The following is a 23,231-nucleotide window of genomic DNA, read 5'->3' as shown; positions in this document are numbered from 1 at the left end:
ATAACCCAATTCTTGGAAGTCCCACCAGTGACCTCTCCTTAGCAAAGCAAGACGTGCTTCATATGGCCAACTGCAGCTGGAAGGGGAATAGGAAAGCCAAGAATTTTTAATTGGTTATATTGCTACTCTGAACATCAAGGTCAGTTCATAAGGAAAAATGGATGATGGACAAGCAATGAGTAGTGTCTTCAATAGATGCTGTTTCTTGATTTAGTCATTACTTATTGACTTCCCATTACCATAAATGCAGATTTATCATATCTCTTATTATCTCTTATTAATTATCTTACATTAAATGATCTATCAGTTGCTTTCCATCTCTTCAACATCCTTCCTGGAACCTCATATTCCCTGCCCCTATTTGGACTAGCTGCTCTCTGAGAGGCACAGTCATTCTAAAAGTTTGTTTCACCTCTTTCCTGTATGAAATTCACTGTTTCTTGATTCCTAAGAATCTTGTTTACTCTATGGCTTTAGGGCATCACATCTTTCAATAACTTCCTGAGAAAAGTTCTTGGCAGGTAAATTTTTTTGAGAGCTAGTAAGTCTGAAAGTGTCTGGCTTGAATGACAATTTAGAATTTTTTTTATTATACTTTAAGTTTTAGGGTACATGTGCACAATGTGCAGGTTAGTTACATATGTATACATGTGACAATTTAGAATTTTAGATACAGAATTATAGGCTAAAAATCACTTTCTTTCCGAATTTTGAAGGCCTCATTGTATTCTAACTCCTCGTGTTACTGTTGAGAAGTCTGATATAATCCTGATTCCCAATCTTTTGTATGTATCTTGCTGTTTTTTCTTTTCTTTTTTTTAAACTCTAGAAGTTTTTTGGATTTTCTTTTTTTCTCTCTGATTTCCTAAAATTAACAAAAATGCCTTTTCTAAAATTCACAAAATACGCCTATTAATCTTTTTTTAATCATTGGGTCCTTTCAAACTACAGACATGCCTTCAGTTCGGGGAAATTTTCTTTTATTATTTCTTTTATTCTTCTCTTCTGTTTTCTATTATTAGTTAGATATTAAATCTTTTGGCTTAATACTCTAATTTTTTTTTATCTCCTATCACCTTTGGTTCATTATCATATCCCTTTGTCATTCTGTTCCACATTATAGGGATATTTCAACTTTATCTTTCAAATGTATTAATTTTTCTATTTATGCTGTCATGTTCTTAACTTGCAAGAATTCCTTTCCCTTTTTCCTGATTATTACTTTTATTTTTTATTTTTTTGATATGGAGTCTCGCTCTGTCTCCCAGGCTGGAGTACAGTAGTGCGATCTTGGCTCACTGCAACCTTCGCCTCCTCCCGAGTAGCTGGGATTACAGGTGTGTGCCACCACGCCTGGCTAATTTTTGTATTTTTAGTAGAGACAGGGTTTTGCCACATTGGCCAGGCTGGTCTGGAACTCCTGACCTCAGGTGATCCACCCACCTTGGCCCCCCAAAGTGCTAGGATTACAGGCGTGAGCCGCCGTGCCCGGCCAATTATTCCTTGTTAAAAACAGCATACCATTCTTGTTTCCAGGATGCAACATCTTCTCTTATTTCTCTGTGGATACACATTTTAATTCTCTGAATTTAGTTCTGTTTACGGCGTTGTCCCTGATTCTATTTTCTGAAGCCTTAGACTTACAGATCTGAGATTTACAGATGGAGAATTTCCACAAAAGTATGGTGATCTCTGGCTCTCCGATTATATTTAAAGGTGATTAGAAAGTTGGTTTACATGGGTAGGCTTGTTAACTTGAGCCTCATTGTAAGGAGGTTAGTTGGCACAGCTACCTTTTCAGAGAGAACTGTCAAACATCAGTATGTATACCTTTTACTCTGGGAAGAATAATCTATTTTTCCAGAGAAGGATCCTCTAAGCAAGAAACATAGAGACATAAGCCTTGTTGCTGGAGCAGGGAAAGAGTTGGGAAAAACCTCACTATTCTGGATACAGACTCAATTAATCACCTTATTTTCAGTCTAGCCACCTCATGTTTACTTTTTAATGTGCTTAGTGTTTTCAAGTCCAGAAACCCTGTGGGTTGGTGTCTCCCAAAAATTATTCCATCTCATTTTCTCTTTATACAAACTTTCAACATACCCCCTTATTTTAAGTTCTACCTCCTAATGCACTTGGTCATCCCAATATTTGTGCATTTCTGGGGTTCTATAGTACTAAACTTTTACTCCCCATTGGTATCTTTTGCTGCAACCACTGATATTTCAGGAAAGCCTGTGGTCTGTAAAGTCAGGTACCACATAGCCATCTGGTTTGCAACTTCCAAAAACTGATATCTCCTATTTGCACAGCCTTTTTATTCTCTTTGTCCTCACGACTTTACATCTTTTTTTTTCCATTGCTTTACTATAATTTAGTGAAGTTATAAGAGGAAATGAGCATAATAATATAGCTTTAATTACCCATGTTTAATGGGAAGACCTATGTGTGTTCCATATCTTACTGTGATGGAGGATATTTTTATTTGAATATTTTTTCTATAATTACGTTTTGCTGAAAAACAGTATGATATACAGTGACTAACGGCATGAACTTTGAAGCCACCTTGTTTGAGTGTGAATCCTGGTATGACTTACTAGTTGTGTAATTAATCCGTATTCCTGTTTTCTCATCTATTAAATGGAGACATAATAGCTATCTCATAGGGCTGTGAGGAGTACAATGAGTTAATATTTGTTCTATGAGAAATGAAAATGAGTTAATATTTATAAAATACTTAAAGATTGCCTGGAACATAGGAAATGCTATATAAATTTTAAATAAAAAATGTATATTCAGGTAATATAGAACTTAAATAAATACATACAGAATTGAAGAATATCCAATTACAGGATATCAGAGGTAACTAGAATTGTGTCTTCCAGTGCATTTTTTAATAATTTTACACACATAAATACATATCCATGGCAAATTAGAAAATTTATGTTACTTAAATGGAATCAGAGTATACATAAAAGGTTCTGCACTAATTGGCAGACATAAGATGGTTCTCAATTTTAAACATTTACTTTAATTGGACATTTATGTGAATGTTTCTCTAGTATACATATCTAACAATAGAATTGCCCTCCAATTGGCAATTGTACACTCTGACCAGTGATTTATGAAAATACTCATTTTCCTATAAACTTACCATTAATATCTGAGGCTGTTAAATATTTGCTTATCTCCTGAGGGGAAAAAATAGTATCTCACTGCTATTTTAATTTGTACATTTTAATGGTTGGTAGGAAAAGCTCTTTAAAACCATCTGTACCTGAGAGGGATGGGCAACTGGGTGGAGGAAGAATAATAGGCAGATTCAACAATATTGGTAATAATCTAATTCATTAGTTCAGTGTTGGGTTCATGTGTTTATTTTATGACACATGGAAAAGAATATATGTAATGTATTAATGTAAGTTCAAATATTATGTGTTAAAATAATTAGGCCATATGTACAGTATATGTATATTAACTATGTAATCTTTTAAGCAAACACTTGTAAGTAAATGTCTGCACAGTAAAAAGATAAATATCAAATGGTGAATAGTGGGTAATACTGAGTGGCTGAATTAGATTATTTATGTCCCTTTGGGCTTCTCTGTGTTTTCCAAATTTTCTGCCTTAAGCAGGTCTGTTATTTTTATAATTTTAAAGAAAACCAGTAAATACTTTTTTTTAAGTGGGAAAATATAAAGTGCTAAGCTGCCACATACTGGCTAAGTTCGGTAGCCCCTACACAGTATTATTTCTTTGTTTATCATAATAGTGAAACTAGCCCAACCCTGCAACAAAACAGTTGTAGAGTATGTCAAAAGAGGAAATCAAATACACATCTATGGAGCAATCTTTTCAGACTACCTTTCTAGCCCTTAATTTGTGCTTATCAAAAGACAGTTTTTCTTTGATGGTACATTTCCCCTGACCAGGAATGTTGTCCTTTCCCTTTCTGCTTGCCTAAAGTTATGTCCTTCCTGCAAAGTCCAGCTATGTCCAGTCTCCTTTATGAAATCTTAACCAACTAATTTAATCAGCAACAACCTCTGAACTTAAGATACTGTACTTTAGATATTAAACTTTAGATACTGTATCAACAAATATGACATTTAGTATCAAATTATCCTTTAATATTTTATATATTAGTTTCATTTCCCAAATATATTTCAAATTTCGATCTAATATTTTCACTAGTCCCTAACATAAAGATGGGTTTCTTGTTGAGCCTCAACAAATACCTGTTGATAGACAGCTTAATAATAACAACATTGAGACTTGTAAGTAGTTAAATATTAAAACAGGAATCAAAATATAAGTTAAGGCTTTTTCAGGCCCTCTGACTTCTAAACCCTCTAATTTTTAGGGAAATAAACTTCTCCACAGTTCCTCATTACTCTAATTGATCTTTATGTTTCTTCTGTTGGCTTACTTTTCCTCTCCTGTCCTCCAAATGAGAAGATCCTTGGCTCTAGCTCTTCTCCCAAGATACTCATCTACTCCTTCTTGAGGGCACCCTCTTAGATGGTTTTAATATCACCTCTTAGGTGATTTGGGAGCCTGTCTCCTCTCAAATTTTCAACTCCAACCTTTCACTGCAGTTCCATACTTCCAATAATATCATCATTTGATTACCTCTGGTCACTTCACATGTAACAGAGTCAAAACTAAATTTTTTACCTGTCATTCTAAATTTTTCTGGCTTTCAAAACCCTCTGCACCTTAACCTCACTGTACTTATCATTTGAAATGATTTCAGGGCCTCTGGTTCTCACGTGTTACCCTACATCCCACTGCCAGGCTAATCCTTCTATAAGCCTAATTTTAATATGGTACTCCGCAATATGAAAGTGTTTACAGTGTTACAGGACAATGTGTCAGTTCCTTAATATAACATTCAAAGTCCCCGACAAGGAAGTTCCAAGGTGCCTTTCTAGTCCTTTCATTCTTCAACATGAACCATGTGTTTCTAAATGGGCTCACCTCCTCACTACTATGTAGACACCCTATTTAAGTCTCAATTAATATAATTCCCTTTTTCTGGAATACTTTTCCTTTTGGCTTAACCAAATTTCACACAGCTTTTTAGGTCTAAGTAAATTTATAAATTCTCCACAAATTTTTTCTTATTTTATGCTATGCTTTCTCTAAACTTCTACCATCATTTTACTCAGTGTCATACAATTTGGCACTCATTAGTGTCCTAGTGATTTCATGTGTCTATTTTCCTTGACTAGGTTATGCTGTGGACCCAGCCCATGCCTTATATTTCTTTAGTGACTCCCACAGTTCTTCCCACAATGGTTGAAATCAATAAATACTGTGTGGTGAGTTTTGTATAAATAATAATCTGTTATTAATAGTTATAACTTGAAAACATGGTATGTCTATTATTATTTTATGAGAAAAGCAAATTGAGTTTCGCACAACTTGACAAAAAGAAAAATCAAGTTCTACAATTAAGGGAGTTGTGATCAAATGAGTTTCATAAGATCACAATTTATCTGTGATAGGCTTGGAAAATAATTTGTACTTTTACATAGCCTGTCAAATAATTTACCAGACGCATTTAAAAAGGAAACTATCTTTAGTTGGCCTTTTATGATTGTGCCTGAAAATGCAGAATTGTTATGGATGGAAACCATGGTACAGCTGACTATGTTATATACTTTTATAGTTAAATTTACATGCACAATTCAAATAATTTAATCCAAAATGAACATATATGAAGTTACATCTATACTTAATGATAATACTGTTTTAAACTAATTGCATAATAATCTACAAACATGAATGTGACTTAAACCATAATACTTTATTAAATTCAAAAATTCCACCAGACTAATGAAAAATTTAATAGTATATTAATGTTAAAACTATTATTCTCTAGGAACAGATTTATAATGATTTAAGAAATTCAAAGCAGGAAATTATTAAACACTTTTAGTGAAATGATTTTAGGAGACAAAAAAATATGAGAAATATATTAAATAGCTGGTAAAACTAAAACTATATATCTCATACCTTTTAATGTATCCCAAACTAGGGACAGGCATTGTCTGAAGAAAATCAACTTTAAAAGACAATTTTTATCCTGAACATATGTATAGGTAAGTCTTGATTTGAAAACCATTCTGGGAGGTAGAAGGAAAATGGTGGATAGGAGGCAGGACTAAACTAAAGCTCCCACTCAGACACACAGAGCAGCACGTGGGGACACACATCATGAACTTTTGCTCCAATAACTACCACAGGAACTTAACAGAAAAGCCAAAAGAATCCACAGACCCTCTGAAGGAAGTAGATTGCTCCTGCAGGCCCTGGGAAACAGCCCCAAAACCGTGAGTGCCCGAAGTGTGAAAGTGGGAAAGGAGGATCATCCACCCCCGAACACACGCCCTAAATAGGGAACCTAAAGGTCTAGATCACAGGAGAAGGATCTCACCTTACCTGGAGCTGAGACAATTTTAGAGAGCCAAGCGAAACAAAAGGGTAGAAGAAGCAGTGGGAAGAGAACTATGGGCTCTCAGTCCCCAGGGAAGCCATTTCTGACTTTTGTCTTGCAGAGGTCCTTGGGAAGGGCTCCCTGGGAAGAGACCACAGGGAGAAGGAAACTTCCAGCTCAACTTTGTAACAATTTCAACCAAATGTGAATGTGAAGTTTGCTGGACAGAACTCAAGGGAGGGGGTGAATTGGGAGTGCAGACACAGCACAGAAGAGACAAAGAGTGACATTATATAATGATAAAATGACTTGTCCAACAGGAAGAATATCACAATCCTAAACATATATGCACCTAACATTGGAGGCCCCAAATTTATAAAACAATTACTATTAGACCTAAGAAATTAGACAGACAGCAACACAGTATTAGCAGGGGACTTCAATACTCCACTGACAGCACTAGACAGGTCATCAAGACCAAGTCAAAAAAGAAACAGTGGATTTAAGCTATACCCTAGAAAAAATGGATTTAACAGATATTTACAAAACATTCCATCCAACAACTGCAGAATATACATTCTGTTCATCAGCATATGGAACTTTCTCCAAGATGGACCATAGAATAGGCCACAAAACAAGTCTCAGTAAATTTAAGAAAACTGAAATTATATCAAGTACTCTCTCAGACCACAGTAGAATAAAACTCCAAAAGGAACCCTCAAAACCATGCAAATACATGGAAATTAAATAACCTGCTCCTGAAAGATTGTTGGGTCAACAATGAAATCAAGATGGAAATTTAAAAATTCTTTGAACTGAACCATAATAGTGATGCAGCCTATCAAAACCTCTGCGGTACAGCAAAGATGGTGCTAAGAGGAAAGTTCATAGCCTTAAATGCGTACATCAAAATGTCTGAAAGAGCACAAACCATCTCAGGTCACACATCAAGGAACTAGAGAAACAAGAACAAACCAAACCCAGACCCAGCAGAAGAAAAGAAATAACAAAGATCAGAGCAGAACTACACGAAACTGAAACAAACAAACAACAACAACAACAAAAACACACACGATAAATGCAACAAAAAGCCGGTTCTTTGAAAAGATAAATAAAATTGATAGACCATTAGCAAGATTAACCAAGAAAAGAAGAGAGATGATCAAAATAAGTTCAAAATGGGAGATATTACAACCAATACCACAGAAATACAAAAAAAAAATCATTCAAGGCTACTATGAACACCTTTATGCTCATAAACTACAAAACCTAGAAGAGACTGATAAATTCCTGGAAATATACAACCTTCCTAGATTAAACCAGGAAGAAATAGAAACTCTGAACAGACCAGTAACAGGCAGCAAGACTGAAATGGTAATATAAAAAATTGCCAACAAAAAAAAGTCCAGGACCAGACAAATTCACAGCTGAATTCTATCAGATATTCAAAGAAGAATTGGTACCAATCCTATTGACACTATTCCACAAGATAAAAAGGAAATCCTCCCTAAATCATTCTATGAAGCCTATGAAGCCAGTATCACCCTAATACCAAAACCAGGAAAGGACATAACAAAAAAAAGAACACTACAGACCAATATTCCTGATGAATATAGATGCAAAAATCCTTAACAAAATACTAGCTAACTGAATCCAACAACACATCACAAGATAATCCACCATGAGCAAGTGAGTTTCATACCAGGGATGCAAGGATAATTTAACATACTCAATTCAATAAATGTGATACACTGCATAAACAGCATTAAAAACAAAAATCACATGATCATCTCAATAGATGCAGAAAAAGCATTCGACAAAACCCTCAGCAAAATTGGTATAGAAGGGACATACCTTAATGTAATAAAAGCCATCTATGACAAACCCACAGCCAACATAATACTGAATGGGGAAAGGTTGAAAGCATTTCCCCTGAGAAGTGGAACAAGACAAGGATGCTGACCCTCAACACTTCTATTCAACATAGTACTGGAAGTCCCAGCCAGAGCTGGAACAAGATGAGGATGCTGACTCTCAATGCTTCTATTCAACATAGTACTGGAAGTCCCAGCCAGAGCAATCAGACAAGAGCAACAAATCAAGGGCATCCAAATGGGTAAAGAAGAAGTCAAGGTGTCACTGTTTGCTGATGATACAATCGTTTACCTTGAAAACCCTAAAGACTCCTCCAAAAAGCTCCTAGAACTGATAAACTAATTCAGTAAAGCTTCAGGATACAAAATTAATGTATACAAATCAGTAGCTCTGCTATTATCAGTAGCCCAACAGCTACCAAGCTGAGAATAAAATCAAGAACTCAACCCTTTTACAATAGCTGCAAAAGAAAAAAAAATACTTAGATATATACCTAACCAAGGAAGTGAGAGATCTCTACAAGGAAAACTACAAAACACTGCTGAAAGAAATCACAGATCACACAAACAAATGGAAATACATCCCATGCTCATGGATGGGTAGAATCAATATTGTGAAAATGGCCATACTGCCAAAAGCAGTCTACAAATTCAATGTAATTCCCATCAAATACCACCACCATTCTTCACAGAACTAGAAAAAACAATCCTAAAATTCATATGGAACCAGAAAAGGGCCCGCATAGCCAAAGCAAGGCTAAACAAAAAGAACAAATCTGGAGGCATCACATTTCCCGACTTCGAACTATAATACAAAGCCATAGTTACCAAAACAGCATAGTGCTGGTATAAAAATAGGCACATAGACCAATGGAACAGAATAGAGAACCCAGAAATAAACCCAAATACTTACAGCCAACTGATCTCTGACAAAGCAAACAAAAACATACAGTGGGGAAAGGACACCCTATTCAACAAACGGTGCTGGGATAATTGGCAAGCCACATGTAGAAGAATGAAACTGGATTCTCATCTCTCACCTTATACAAAAATCAACTTAAGATGGATTAAGGACTTACACCTAAGACCTGAAACTATAAAAATTCTAGAAGATAACATTGGAAGAACCCCTCTAGACATTGGCTTAGGCAAGGATTTCATGACCAAGAACCCAAAAGCAAATGCAATAACAACAAAGATAAATAGCTGGGACCTAATTAAACTAAAGAGCTTTTGCACAGCAAAAGGAACAGTCAGCAGAGTAAACAGACAACCCACAAAGTGGGAGAAAATCTTCACAATCTATACATCTGACAAAGGACTAATATCCAGAATCTACAATGAACTCAAACAAATCAGTAAGAAAAAAAAACAAACAATCCCATAAAAAAAGTGGGTTAAGGACATGAATGGACAATTTTCAAAAGAAGATATACAAATGGCCAGCAAACACATGGAAAAACGCTCAATATCACTAATGATCAGGGAAATGCAAATCAAAACCACAATGTGATATACCACCTTACTCCTGCAAGAATGGCCATAATCAAAAAATAAAAATAATAATAGATTTAGTGGGGATGTCGTGAAAAGGAAACACTTTTACACTGCTGGTGAAAATGTAAACTAGTATAACTACTACGGAAAACAGTGTGGAGATTCCTTAAAGAACTAAAAGTGGAACTACCATTTGATCCAGCAATCCCACTACTGGATATCTACCGAGATGAAAAGAAGTCATTATACGAAAAAGATACTTGCCCATGCATGTTTGCAGCAGCACAATTCGCAATTGCAAAAATATGGAACCAGCCCAAATGCCCATCAATCAACAAGTGAATAAAGAAATTGTGGTAAATATATACCAAGGAATACTACTCAGCCATAAAAAGGAATGAAATAATGGCATTCACAGCAATTTAGATGGAATTGCAGACCATTACTCTAAGTGAAGTAACTCAGGAATGGAAAACCAGACACTGTGTGTTCTCACTTATAAGTGGGAGTTTGATGTGAGGATGCAAAGGCATAAGAATGATACAATGGACTTTGGGGACTCAGAGGAAAGGGTGGGAGGGGGGTGAGGGATAAAAGACTACAAATAGGATACAGTGAATACTGCTCGGGTGATGGGTGCACCAAAATCTCAGAAATCACCACTAAAGAACTTATTCATGTAACCAAACACCACCTGTTCCCCCAAAAACCTATGGAAATAAAAAACAAAAATAAAATTAAAAAATAAAAACAGGAGAAAAAATAAGTAAACATCCTGAAAAATAAAATAAACTACTATCCTCCAAAAAAAAAGAAAGAAAATAATTCTGAATTTACAGGTGATGGGAATTAGTTTTTAAATGGTACAATGTGCAGATCATTGGATTGACAACATCGACTAAGCTTTGGTAAATGATGAAAACCTATAAATCCTCATTGTTTGACACAAAGAAAGATCCAACCTCAGATTGCATCCTCTGAAATCTTATGTTGCTGTGGTTGCCTGGCTCATTTTTAAACAATTGGACTTTTTAAAGCAGTAAGGGATGACAACTTAAATAAATTCATAAATCCTAAATTTACCATTTCTTGGGAGAAAATGACGTACATTAGCAGAGGAGTAGCCAAATTAAAAGACTGAGCGTCCAAACATGTTAGCATGAAGATGTTGGTGAACTTTTTCACTCCTTTTCTAAGAGTTATAGAGCATTATGTTGCAGTCAGCTGACATGTTATCTCTGGAACCACCATACTGGATATGTGCACAAAAGGAGGTCCCTTGGGGAGCCTGTTGAGGTGGTTTACTTACTTTATAACTAAGGAAAATTTAACAAAAATTTAACTAAAAGGGCTAAAGGGTTCATTCCCTTAAGCTAGTAATGTAGCTTCAACATCAAAATTTTAATTTATTGTGATACCAGAGATCTTTTGAAATACAACCTACACAAATTTTTAGAAGAACTAGCTAACAGTCTTAACTAGAAACTGAAGAAGTGAAGAGATAATGTTAGGAGGTCTCTCAAAGACTTTAAATATGTGAAGACTAACCTAGACCTGTGGGCAGGGTGGAGGTGAAGTTATCTTGTTAAAATATACCACATCAAGAATGTGCTGAGAGTATAAGGTCTATTTTAGAAATATCTTTATAATCATAGAAATGAAGCACAGAATATAACAGAACAACAAAAAAAGATAAGTCCTATTAGAAATGTTAAAAGCAGATTCATTGGTACACCAGCCTGATTAACCGATTAGATTACTGTAAATTACAAAAGTAATTATATATATATTTTATCATGAAAATTCCCTTTCTGAGTTGAATTAATGTAATAGTGAGGGACATTCTTCTCCAGACATCCCTTCGTCAGACACACACACAAAATTACTATTAAATTAAAATTCATTAAACTCTATCTAAAAAGGATTGTCTTTTGGGATGCTCCACTGCATATTTTAAAATGCCTGACATGTTCCAATTTACCCTGTGTGACGGGTAAGGGTGGAGGCCATGAGACATGCCTCTTATTATAGGTGGCAGGCTGGCCCTCTGGTCAAATAATTCTGAGCCCGTTTTTAACGTGAGTAATGGCATTAAAAACTACAAGTTTGGTACTAAGGTTGAAACTTTCTGGAGCGTATTTTGTATTCAGGTTTTAAAGTCTGATTGAAATGTACTATTATGCAAATAAGCTATAATTTTTTAAAATGCCATCCTTTTTAATAGTATCCTAAGGCAAATTTAAGAAGTATTATAATTCTCAAAATGCTAATTCACCCTTGTAAACGACCTCTGAAAAATAAAAGTTTATGCCAGTTGAGAAGGTAACTAAATAGTTGCCTCCATGAGTAAAGGTAGACTAGACAAAAAAATGAGGAAAAACTAGAATCCACAAAAATGATAGTATATATATTCAAATAGTAGATTAAGATCTGTTTATAATTGCTACAAATTTGACGTTGTAGCTTTATGAATAGAACCATGGGCCTAAACTACAAACAAGAATGATTACACAAAATAAATCACATTGTAAAAAAGAATTTAAATTAATATAGGAATATGTGATTCCACACATCAGTTACAATTATTATTAGAACTAATGCAACTTCAATTCCACAGATGACTAATAATTATTCTTTTTATGACAAGTATATTAAATTTTTCTAGGCATATAGTACTTTTTAAGCCTATCAGCAAAGCTAAAGCATTTGTCATTATCTTATAATCAGTGTACACTAATTATTGTGTTCTGAATCTACCCATTCAATACTTAGATCACTTGTCTAGGCCTTAACACTATTGTCCAATAGAACTGTCTGAGATGGAAATGTTCTGTATCTGCACTGTCCAATATGATAACATGTGGCTATTGAACACTTAAATGCGGGTAGTGCAACTGAAGAACTGAATTTTTTATTTTATTTAATTATTCAGTCACATACGACTAGTGGCTACCATAGTAAACAGCACAGCTTACAGGGTTCAAAAAGTAAGACTAAACGTCTTGTTATGATAGGTCTAACTGTATGTAGTCGGCTTGTTGATTTGCATAAGCAATGATATTCACAAATGCTTACAAGAGTAGTATGCCAAAAAGTCTTTTGCCCTGTGGTTTCATCTTCACTCAAAAATATTATTAAATCTATGCCAGCAAACATCGACTACAACATTCAGACAACTTCAAACAAAAAAATACAATATGAAAAGATTTTTATTAGTGTTTCTATGTCCGTACAACTATACTGGTTAATACTGATTAATGAGCCTGGTGGCCTGTGTCAATCTGTCTAATGTTAGCTCTAGAACAACTAGAATTCAAACTATGAAATAACCACTGCTAAAAAAGTTTTTGTCCATTACCTAACATAACACAAGAATACCAATTACTACATAGTTTTCAGCTCCATTGGTTAAACACTGCAAAGGCTTGTCAAATCATTTTACCTGACAGACATATTTGTTCTTCCATTTGCTCAGCACACACCGACTGTTTTGCATCAGCTCCTGAAGCACAACAGAAAAAGAGAGAGCGTAGTTGGCTGTACACATTTGTCATTATCAGTTAAAGTGCCTCTGATTTGCAAGCAAAAAAAGATCAACATGCCACACAAAGATGCAACTGTTTTGGAACTCATCACTGGACAAAAGCAAAGTTATCATCACCATGAGAGTTGATCCTTTATGAAAATTAAAGCTGTTGAAAGATGTTTTAAAAACAGATTTGTTTGTTGCCATTTTTGAAACTTTTTGAAAGATACCTCCAACTCTTTGAGCGAGTCTCGGAGTTTTTCTGGGCGTCTGTTTTTGAGCGTCCAAGGATAATCTCGTGCTGGCAAATAAAACATGTACTACAGTTAGTTAAACAAGATTTAAAAAGGAAATTCTGCTTAGCAGTGTGCCTTAGGAAGATTAAAATAAAACACCTCTATAATCGAGAGGAAGTGGGCTTCATTTCCATCATCAAATGACAGCCTTATGAAAGGCTTTGTCATAGGAACAGGATTTTTAACCACAAAACAATCTCCCTAACCATAATTTTACAATGACAACCAACAAGGCTTGGAGAATCCCTGGGAAAGTTTGCTAGGCTTGTGAATCTAGTAATTCATGGTAAATGATGTACTCTTTACTAACTTTTTCATGTAAATAATTAAATGTTCAATCCAAAAGAAATTCCAAATTCTACAAGTAACCTACTCAGACCTAAAAAAAAAAAAATTATCATGAGTAAATGAATATAATGAGCAAAGAAATAAAATAAAATGAAAAGAAATAAAAAATAAAACTGTATGTAAAAATATATGAAGTTAAGCATTAAAGCTCTACATTTTAAAACTATGGAAAAATCTGAGGGAAATCCAAGTTTTAACAAATTAGGCCCTAATAGTGCTCTTTTTAATTTAAAACAGTTATCTTTAAAGTATACACCACAATTGAATAATGATAAGCCTTCATTTTGCTTTAAATAAATAAAGTGAAAGATAAAATTATTTAGTAGAGTCATCATGTTAGCCTAAAATAAATTAAAAATAGTTCTGTTTAAAATAATTTAAAAATGTTAAACATGTCTATTTTATCAGAAAAATGAATTCATCTTTGGATTCTCCTCATTAATAATTCTAAATGAGTTATATGTGTATTTGTGCTTATATGATGTGTTGTATGTACATATACATATATATAGTATACATAGATACTTAAATTTGAGAGTAGAATTGCTATACATCTTATTTCAGCAAATGAATTTGGGTCTATAAACAATTTTGATGTAGAACGTATATGCAAATTTTTAAATCTGTGTTGCAGCTACTAATACATTATTTTTTAAAATTAAATGTCAGTTCAACCATTTAAAAAACAAGAGAACAAATGGGATTTTCAGCTCTAGCTATAATCCAAAAAAATTTTAATGTATGTTTAATTCTATGTCATTAAAACCGTATTACATTGTCGCCATAATATATACAACATACTTATATACTGGAGATCAGAAAAGACTAGAGTGAATAAAATGCTAATACTGATATTACAAATACTATTTTCTTAAAAATGGGTAAGACATGTTAACAATTTAGGCAAAGTATGAATAATTAAATGTTACTATCAGAATTTAAGCTTGGTATAATTATCCTAAATATACTAATATATAGTTCACTATGAAATTTTATGTTTATATAAACAAACATTTTATCAAAATTGAATAGAGATTTCAACGATCTAAATTAGAAAGGCCTGACAAATACAATTGTTACTTATATGTTTATATTCCTAAGTAATAGGAATTTAAAAAATTTGGAGGGAATAATGTTTCCTCTTTGTTCCAGATGAATATTTTATAATACTGAACTTTCCAGTTTTATAATAATTCCAAAAAAAGATAAAGTAAGCTTACACTCTGCCAGCTTCTGCTTCTTTTCTAAGTTACCATGCTCTGTCGCTGATATTGTGGCAGAAGGGATAGAAAGAAAAAAACAAAAGTAGAATTTATTTTTATTATAATGCCTTGTATTTTAATATGTACATGTATAAGGTATTGTTAACATTACATGCATTATTGAGATTAATAAATTATGCTTAGGTTCTAAAAGGACAGTTGAAAAAAATGCCATAATTTGGATGTTTTCATTTCATAGATATTTCCTAAATTTGCAGTGAAAGGGCACAACAGGTGGACCAATATCCTGAGCTTCCAATCTGATCAGATAGGAAAGAGAACTGCAACAGAGCCCAGAACAGAAGCTGCTTCAGTCTGTCATCAGAACCATGAAGTCAGCCTATTAACCACTAAGCTAAGCACACAGGCTGCTCACACAAGCCCACTTCAACGGAGACCAAAACAGGAAGTAACTCTAGCTAGAAAGACCTTTTGGCCCATCATAAAACTTCTGGGATTAGCAGGATTAATCAGATAAAGAAAATTGATCATTCACTCAGAAATGCCTATTTCAGATATCAGGTGAGGATCCAAGAGGCCAGCATCAGTAGGACCCATGCATTAACAATGCCCTCTACTGGGACACTGATAAATAAATGTGAATAGACTGCCCTATAATCAGCCTGATCAGCAGTAAAATGAAAATTTTCATGTCTTTCTACAGCATTTTCTCGATACTACTTTATTTTATATAGAACAGATAGATATCAACCTCAGCATTTTTCTAAAGAACTGAAGGGACTGTTCTTAAAATTCTAGAATTTATCTAAAGCTCATGAGAAGAGAGCTTTTAATGGTCAGTATTTCATGGTTTAGAATATTTAGTTAATAAAAATTAATTGCACAGAATAGGTACTTTACCTGGTGGATCTTTCTTGTCATAATACTGGTAGATCCCAATATCTCTATCTATAGAAAGGAAGAAATAACATTAAATTATGATTTAAAAGTCCCAGAGAATAAGAAGCCAAGCCATACTATATTAGGGGAAGGATAGGGAGAAAAGCAGAAACAGTCTCCTTATGTTACTAGAAATAAAATGGCTCAAAAGCATCTGGAGATGAGTTCATCTATTCTAGGGATATGCAGAAACTGGAAAGTTTATCAATCTAATGAGAAAAGATTTACACAAAACTAGAATGGCATGAGAAAAAGATTAGTAAAGAACCGAAATCAAGAAACACCAAGTTTTCTCTTTCACACATCCTCTGATATTTTTCACAGGGTTCTACCAAAAGGAACTGCCACTAAGCAATGCCAGATGAAATCAGTGGATGGAAGAAAATGCCCTGTTGGATTCTGAGCTGTGGTTTTCTTTTCTCCAATTTAGCTCAAGAGTCTAGTTCCTGTTCTACGGCATTTGGGAGAAATCCACAGACAAGAAAGGGAAGATTAGAGGAACGTTTGGATACATTATTATCTGAAACTTGTTTAGACAGGGAAAACCCCTTCTAAACCTAAATTCGGACACTTTGCTGGGGCTACCTAAGAAGCAAAGCTGGGCTTCCCAGATGTCAAGATTCATTTAACCAAGGAATTATTCCAATTTAAATATAAGAGAACAAAATAATTTTGTCCATTTTCTTCATATCTATGAATAATAAAATATTTCTTTCATTGAAGGAACATTTGTTTTCTTCAATGCAAAATAATTCTCAGTTACTAACATAAGGATAAAGAGTATACAACTGTTTCTAAAGAGGTGGAAGCAGTACAGGCTGCCCCCTAGTGACTGACTGCTCCAGACTTTCTCAAACTGAATGATAAAACTTCAAAAAAAAAGTATTACTGCTATAATTAACTTTTCAAATATAGTCTTTCAAAATAGTCAATTGCATGTACTTGTTAAAGCTCTACTTTATTCATCATGCCATTAGTAGAGGAATACAATTTTAAAGAATGCAGTTTATGTCTACTGGTTAGACTGAATATATCTAATAAGGATTTATTGCGAAAAATCATGAGTAGGACTTCTTGGATACTGATATTTTATTTGTTGTCCTGGATGGTGATTTTATGGGTGTTTTCACATTCTGATGGTTCACAACATAATCTTATGATCTTTACACTTTCCAGTACATACATTATACTTCAATAAAAAGGCTTTTTTAAAAAATCTAAGAACCACAGGCACTACATATGCAGACAATATCTCTATTAAAATATTCCACCCTATAATTATACTCATCATTCCATACATCCAAATATATATCATAACTCTAGAACAGAACTATGAAGATCATAAAGAATCCTGAATTATGTGCACAAGTCTGACCTACTGCATCTGGCCCAGAGTGGGACTGTCAAAACACAAGCAGAATAAGGAGAGCATCCAGTTAAGAAAACCTGCCCTACAGTGGGTACCAGAGCTGGATGGGGAAGGTGTCCATTCAGAGTCAGCCTGACATGGTGTGTTAGATCTCCAGCAGGGTAAGAACACTCACATGAAGCAACAGCCTGATGTGGGGTATTAGAGGCTAAACAAGGTAAGGAGGACATTTACATATGGGGGCAACCCAACATGGTATATCAAATCCCACATGGGGTGAGAAGGTATCTATACAGGGAGGGAGTAGCCACAGAGATAGGGGATTGACTGCAAACAGGGTGACTGATAAGTCAATAAATAAAAAATAGGGGAGCTCCAGGTTTCCCATTGTCTGAGAAGAAAAATACAAATATGGAAAGGGAGAAAATTAGAATGAACCCTATGGTGGTAGATAGGAATGAGATGTACCAGTGTAAACTCATGGTTTCAATATAGAGAGATAGATACAGAAATAAATATGGATGTAAATATGAGTGTATACATACATACATACATTCTGCAAGCTCTGTCCACTGAGAGGGCCTGGGAGCAGCAATACTCCAATAATGAGTGCACCTAAAGCAGAACTTGGCTTCTAGAACCCTTGCCCTCTAAAAGGAACAAAGCTCCTTAGAGAAGTGACTGATTCCTAGGCTAGGGAAAGGAAAGTACAACATGAGTCTGGAACATTTGTTGTACCAGAAAGAATTAAAGTGCTCAGATTTTGACAGGGACATGTCAAAAAGACACAGAAGCCAGCTTGAAGAGGGTCGCTCTGGCCACATCAGGGACAATTTAAACATCAAAATACATAATGAAATAAAATAAAATAATGATATGACTATAACAACTCCATAAAGTGGGAAACTTGAGTCCACAGAGATAAAATAAATTGATCATATATAATAATATATTTAAAGCATGATGAGGAACAGGATATTTACATAATTTCAAGGTACTTCCCTATGAAATACCTACTAATCACAAAGAAGAAAGTAACTTTGCAGTGGAGAAGCCGAGCAGACACTATCTTATCAGGTAATCACGAATATCATCAGGAAAGGGACAAATTGAAATTATGCACCACCTGACAGGATGCATTGAAATGCATAACCTGAATCTAATTGTGAGGAAATTTCAAATATAACCAAATTTACAATCATCCTACACAATAACTGGCCTAATATCTTCAAAAATATTAAGGTCATGAAAATGTAAAAAAAAAAAAAAGGAGGAGGATGAAGAATAACCCAGAATGAAGGACACTAAAGAAACATAACAATGCAATGTGTTACTGGGAACAAAAATCCTTTTCCTAAAAAAAGAACAATGATGGGACAATTGGTGAACTGGTCCATTTAGACTGAAGTACATCATTGTTAATTTCCTGATTTCAATGGCTATACAGTAATGCAGGACAAAATCCTTTTTGTAGGACATATACATGAATGTATTTGGAGGTGATAAAGCATCAGGCTACAACTCTCAAACGGTTCAAGAAAAAAAAATTCTCTGTACTGACAATTTTTCTGTAAGTTTGTGATTATTTCACACATTTAAAAAATAAACATCAAGCATAATGAGAGCACATTAACAGGGTTACTAATTTAGTCTAGATAGCAGGAAAGGCTTCTCTAAGTGACTTAATAAAGCCGAGCCCTAAAGAAGTAGGATTCATAAAAGGTTAAATAGAAGAATGTCCCAATAGACAGAATGGGTAGGCCCTGCAAAAATGCAGTTGGGGTTGAAGACTATTCTCATGGGGCTACTGTGCACCACTGTGTGATTCTTCTCTAAAAACCATTCACTGACTCAGAATAGAAGGAACAGGGACAGAAAACTTGAGGACACATGGAGGGACAGGGAAGGAATTTGCTGGGCATGAACAGAGGACGAGGGGTAAAAGGGGATCAAGATGGAACAGCTCAGACTTCCAACCATGGGGTCCAAGCTGGGTAGGAAGATAAGTGAAGAAGACCCAATGGACTAGGAGAATGTCAAGCGATTAAAAGGTTGACCATCTCAAAGAAGCATAAAACCTAGTTATATGAGAATAAGGGAATAATATGAAAAATGGGCAATTATGATTAAAGAAGAAAACATTTCAATTAAAAATTTTGACCAGCAGTAAAATAAGTTCACTTTGGGATTTCTTTTTTCTATTTTCTGAGATTTCTTCTACACTTTTGAATTTTGAATTTTTTCTGCAACATATTTTTAATTTCCAAGAGACCTGTATAACTTCAAATGTTTTCTGAAGCTTCTGTTTTTGTTTCTTGCTTCATGGATTTAGTATTTTTCCTTAGGTCTCTGTTGTACTTTTTTCCCCCCTTCCTACATTATCTCTGTTTCTTCAGAGACCCATTCACCTATTCATTTTGTTTTCTTTCCTGTTGAAGATATTCCTCAAATATCTAGTGATCCTTAGTTCTCTGTTTGTATTTACAAGCGAGGTACTAAAAAACTGATTGGAAGCCCTGTGTACACATAGAGCTTGCCAACTGGTGGGCTTCACTGATCAGCCAACGACTGGGGTATTTCACCAAAGGACTCCCTCAAACGTCTATATACTAGGTCTTCTTTCTCGGGTCATGCAGTCATTCCAGAGAGGAATATCTCAAGCTCCTTCTTTCTTGGAAAGTGTACAAATAGGTATGACATTCTCAGAACCAAGTGGGATTAAGAAGACCTCACCCATCAGTATGTAGGCTTCCTTCCATTTCATGCCTGTTTTCAGTTCAGCAGGTCTTCTTCTACTGCCCCTGGTGTTCCCAACTTTAGAGCCTCCTTAATTAAATATTTCCACAGCATGAAAGGTATCTCACAACTTTTTCTGCCAACTTTCATGTCCCTTTACTGTCACTCCGATGACACATACCATCTTCTACAATATCTGGCTCCTCAAATTTCTGTATCTTTCCAGAATTTTGAGTCATAAATTGGCTGTCATTGGAACTCTCCTCTGCAGGCAATTTATATTCAGGTTTTTCATCTCTGCTAATTCCTCTTTCCCTCTCATCTTCCAAAATTTGTCCAATTTCAGTTGTCCCCTCTGTCGAAAGGGTTTATACCTTCTTTATTTTTATTCCTTTATTGGCATCTTAGAAGAGTTTTAGGAGGGAGCAAACAAATATTAAATCTACTTTAACTGAAATTTCAATCTTTACATATTTTAAAGCAGATAAACTTGATGAAAATATCACAGTCATCCTTAATTCTATATTTGATATGAAGAAACAATACTTTGTAAGGTAAATCATTTTCTTAGTAATGATGCTTAAAAGATATAAATAATATTCTTCTCCTAAACACAAGTGTTACTTCGTATAATCAAAGATTTTTTAAAGATATTTCTTATAAAGTACACTGTATCCTATGTTAATAAGCATTGTTAAAACACACATATTATTCTCCCCCGCCAAAACTGTGAAAAACAAAGAACATGAAAATAATCATACATCTTACCTATATGTTTGAAATGTTATTTTAATATCAAATAGAAATGCCTTTACCATTAGCTATCCTGTACATATTTATGAATATAAATCTTATTATGAAGAATCCCAGGAAAAAAAAATTGAATATGTATCTTTTTTTTTTACCGTTCAATAAATTTTATTATTTATTTATTATTTTAGAGGCAGGGTCTCGCTCTGTCACCTGGGCTAGAGCATAGTGACACGATCTGGGCTCACTGCAGCGTCAACCTCCTAGGCTCGTGTGTATCTTAAGAGAGAACAAATATTAAGCCAATAAGATTAATTTTCAAAACTGAAAACCTAACTCAAGCTGTAAATATTAAGTTAGTAAGAGTAATTAAAAGGAATTATTTTCCATTAACCAATTTTTCATTAAGAATAAAGAAAGAATGCAACTCCAGCTGGAGAATTCAGGCTCTAACCTTTGCTAGTACTTATTTATAATGGTGTAACATATTTGAAAAATATTGAAATTAATCCAGAGCTCATTTACCCGCAATGTGTAAGGTATTCTTCAAAGACCACAGGTGCAGTTCAGTCAAGCAGAAAGACATCTGATGGCAGAAGGAATCTCTGTCCTGTTTAAAAAATAATTAAAAAGAGGTGCCAATTAATTATCTTCTATTGCCAATAAAACCAAGATACCTTAGAAATAGTAAAAAGAATCATTCGCCACAACTGTTATTTGAAATATGGTCCATTAGAATAAACATGCTCTAGTGTATCCTTGGTTAACCATCCAGAAATAAACTCTAGAAAGAGGAAAAATACACTTCTTTTCCTGGATTTAGTATGTCATCACATTGAGAAATGTGGTAAGAAGAATATATATAGTATTTGGGTTTTCAATAGCATATGTTTGGTTAAGGCTCTGAGTATATTTAGAATTATTTAGTATTTAAGCATTTTTTTAAGTTTTATTTTAAGGAAAGGAAACATCTGTTGGTAGTTATTAAGTACGAGCACATTTTGTGGTGCATTTTTGGTATATAAAGCAAATATTTACAATATCCTACATACAAACAGGCTAATTAAAATGGAATTTGCAAGGTAAATGATATATAGTTACTATTATAAGAAACATAATTACTTAAAAGTAAACTCTGAAACCACATTAGCATTCAACTTAGTATGTTAATCTGCATGTGTTGATGGATCCAGATATTTTATTCTATGGGGTTTTTTTTTTTGAAAAAACAAAATGGTAATAATATACATCCTGTCTTCCCCCTAGTAGGGGCTAGGGATGGACACTATGAATACTTTTTTTTTTTAATCAAGTACTACCTCATCGATTTAGACTGACTGGGAGAAGGCTAGTCTGCATTAGAAAAAAGGTCAACATTTTACAAAAGTTTGAAAGGAATTTATATAATTTTCAAATGTTTGCTTGGAAATACATATAGTACTATACTGTATTTATGTTATACTACATATTAGAAATATATACAATAATTTAAACTATGGACATTTTCTTTATAGAATCATGAAAGAAATGTTCTTTCCAGTAAACTTCCGAATGACAAAGTTTGAAAAATATTTTAAGACATATTTTAATGGAGGAAAAATCCTTCAGCTTCTTTAACATTAGGAGTGACTAAAAATATTTCCCATACTATCCATATGGGTGATAATCTAAAATAATTTCAGACATAGTACAAACTTCCTCGGCCCGCCCTTCATCCTTACATTTATTTGACCTCAATGCACTTACAATCAAGAAACAGATGCATGTTGAACTAATGAGATATAGTATGCTACGGACTGAAATGGCAGAGTGAAAAATGTGGCAGCACACAAGAGGGGCCCAATCCTGCCTGAACAGCTGGGCTGTGAGAAAGCTCAGAGAAGTTGTGAAATGTTAGTGGGTCCTCAAAGAAGGATAAGATTTCACCAGATGATGATGATGATGATGATGACGACGACGACGACGACGACAATGATAACGACGATGATGATGATGATGGAGAAAAAGATGAGGAAGAAAATGATGGTGATAACAACAGATAACACTCACTTGTTCCAAACATTTTACATGTATTAACTCTCTTAATCCTCATAGCTACTCTTTGAGGTAATACCATCAGTATTCCTGTAATGAGGAAACTTAGGCACAGAGTGGTCACATAGCTAGCAGGTGGAGGCAGGCTTTGGATCTACACAGACTAGCTCCGGAGTCTGTTTGCAACCACAGTACTC

The 23,231-nt window shown here is 34.4% G+C and overlaps 1 protein-coding gene across 13 annotated transcripts in view; it reads right to left on the bottom strand.

The window, feature by feature from the left end:
- Positions 1–23,231, bottom strand: part of WDPCP (WD repeat containing planar cell polarity effector) — a 482,654-nt gene that overhangs the window by 358,965 nt on the left and 100,458 nt on the right. For 11 of the 13 annotated variants that reach the window (XR_010130115.1, XR_010130117.1, XR_010130114.1 and 8 more), the window contains 5 exons: positions 21,526–21,610; positions 16,107–16,154; positions 15,204–15,248; positions 13,570–13,640; positions 13,256–13,315 (listed from right to left, as the gene is read on the bottom strand). Coding sequence is in view for 9 of the 13 variants with exons in the window: in XM_031008388.3 (XP_030864248.1) it covers positions 13,256–13,315; positions 13,570–13,640; positions 15,204–15,248; positions 16,107–16,154; positions 21,526–21,610 (309 nt within the window). In the remaining 4 variants the exon portion in view is untranslated. The remainder of the gene's footprint in view (positions 1–13,255; positions 13,316–13,569; positions 13,641–15,203; positions 15,249–16,106; positions 16,155–21,525; positions 21,611–23,231) is intronic. The other 2 variants (XM_055377998.2, XM_055377997.2) reach the window with 1 other exon arrangement.

Source organism: Gorilla gorilla, chromosome 12 (genome assembly GCF_029281585.2).
Source record: "Gorilla gorilla gorilla isolate KB3781 chromosome 12, NHGRI_mGorGor1-v2.1_pri, whole genome shotgun sequence".
Classification (NCBI taxonomy): Eukaryota; Metazoa; Chordata; class Mammalia; order Primates; family Hominidae; genus Gorilla; species Gorilla gorilla.
The sequence above is the reverse complement of the archived record's forward strand: the minus strand, read 5'-3'. Positions and strand labels throughout refer to the sequence as shown.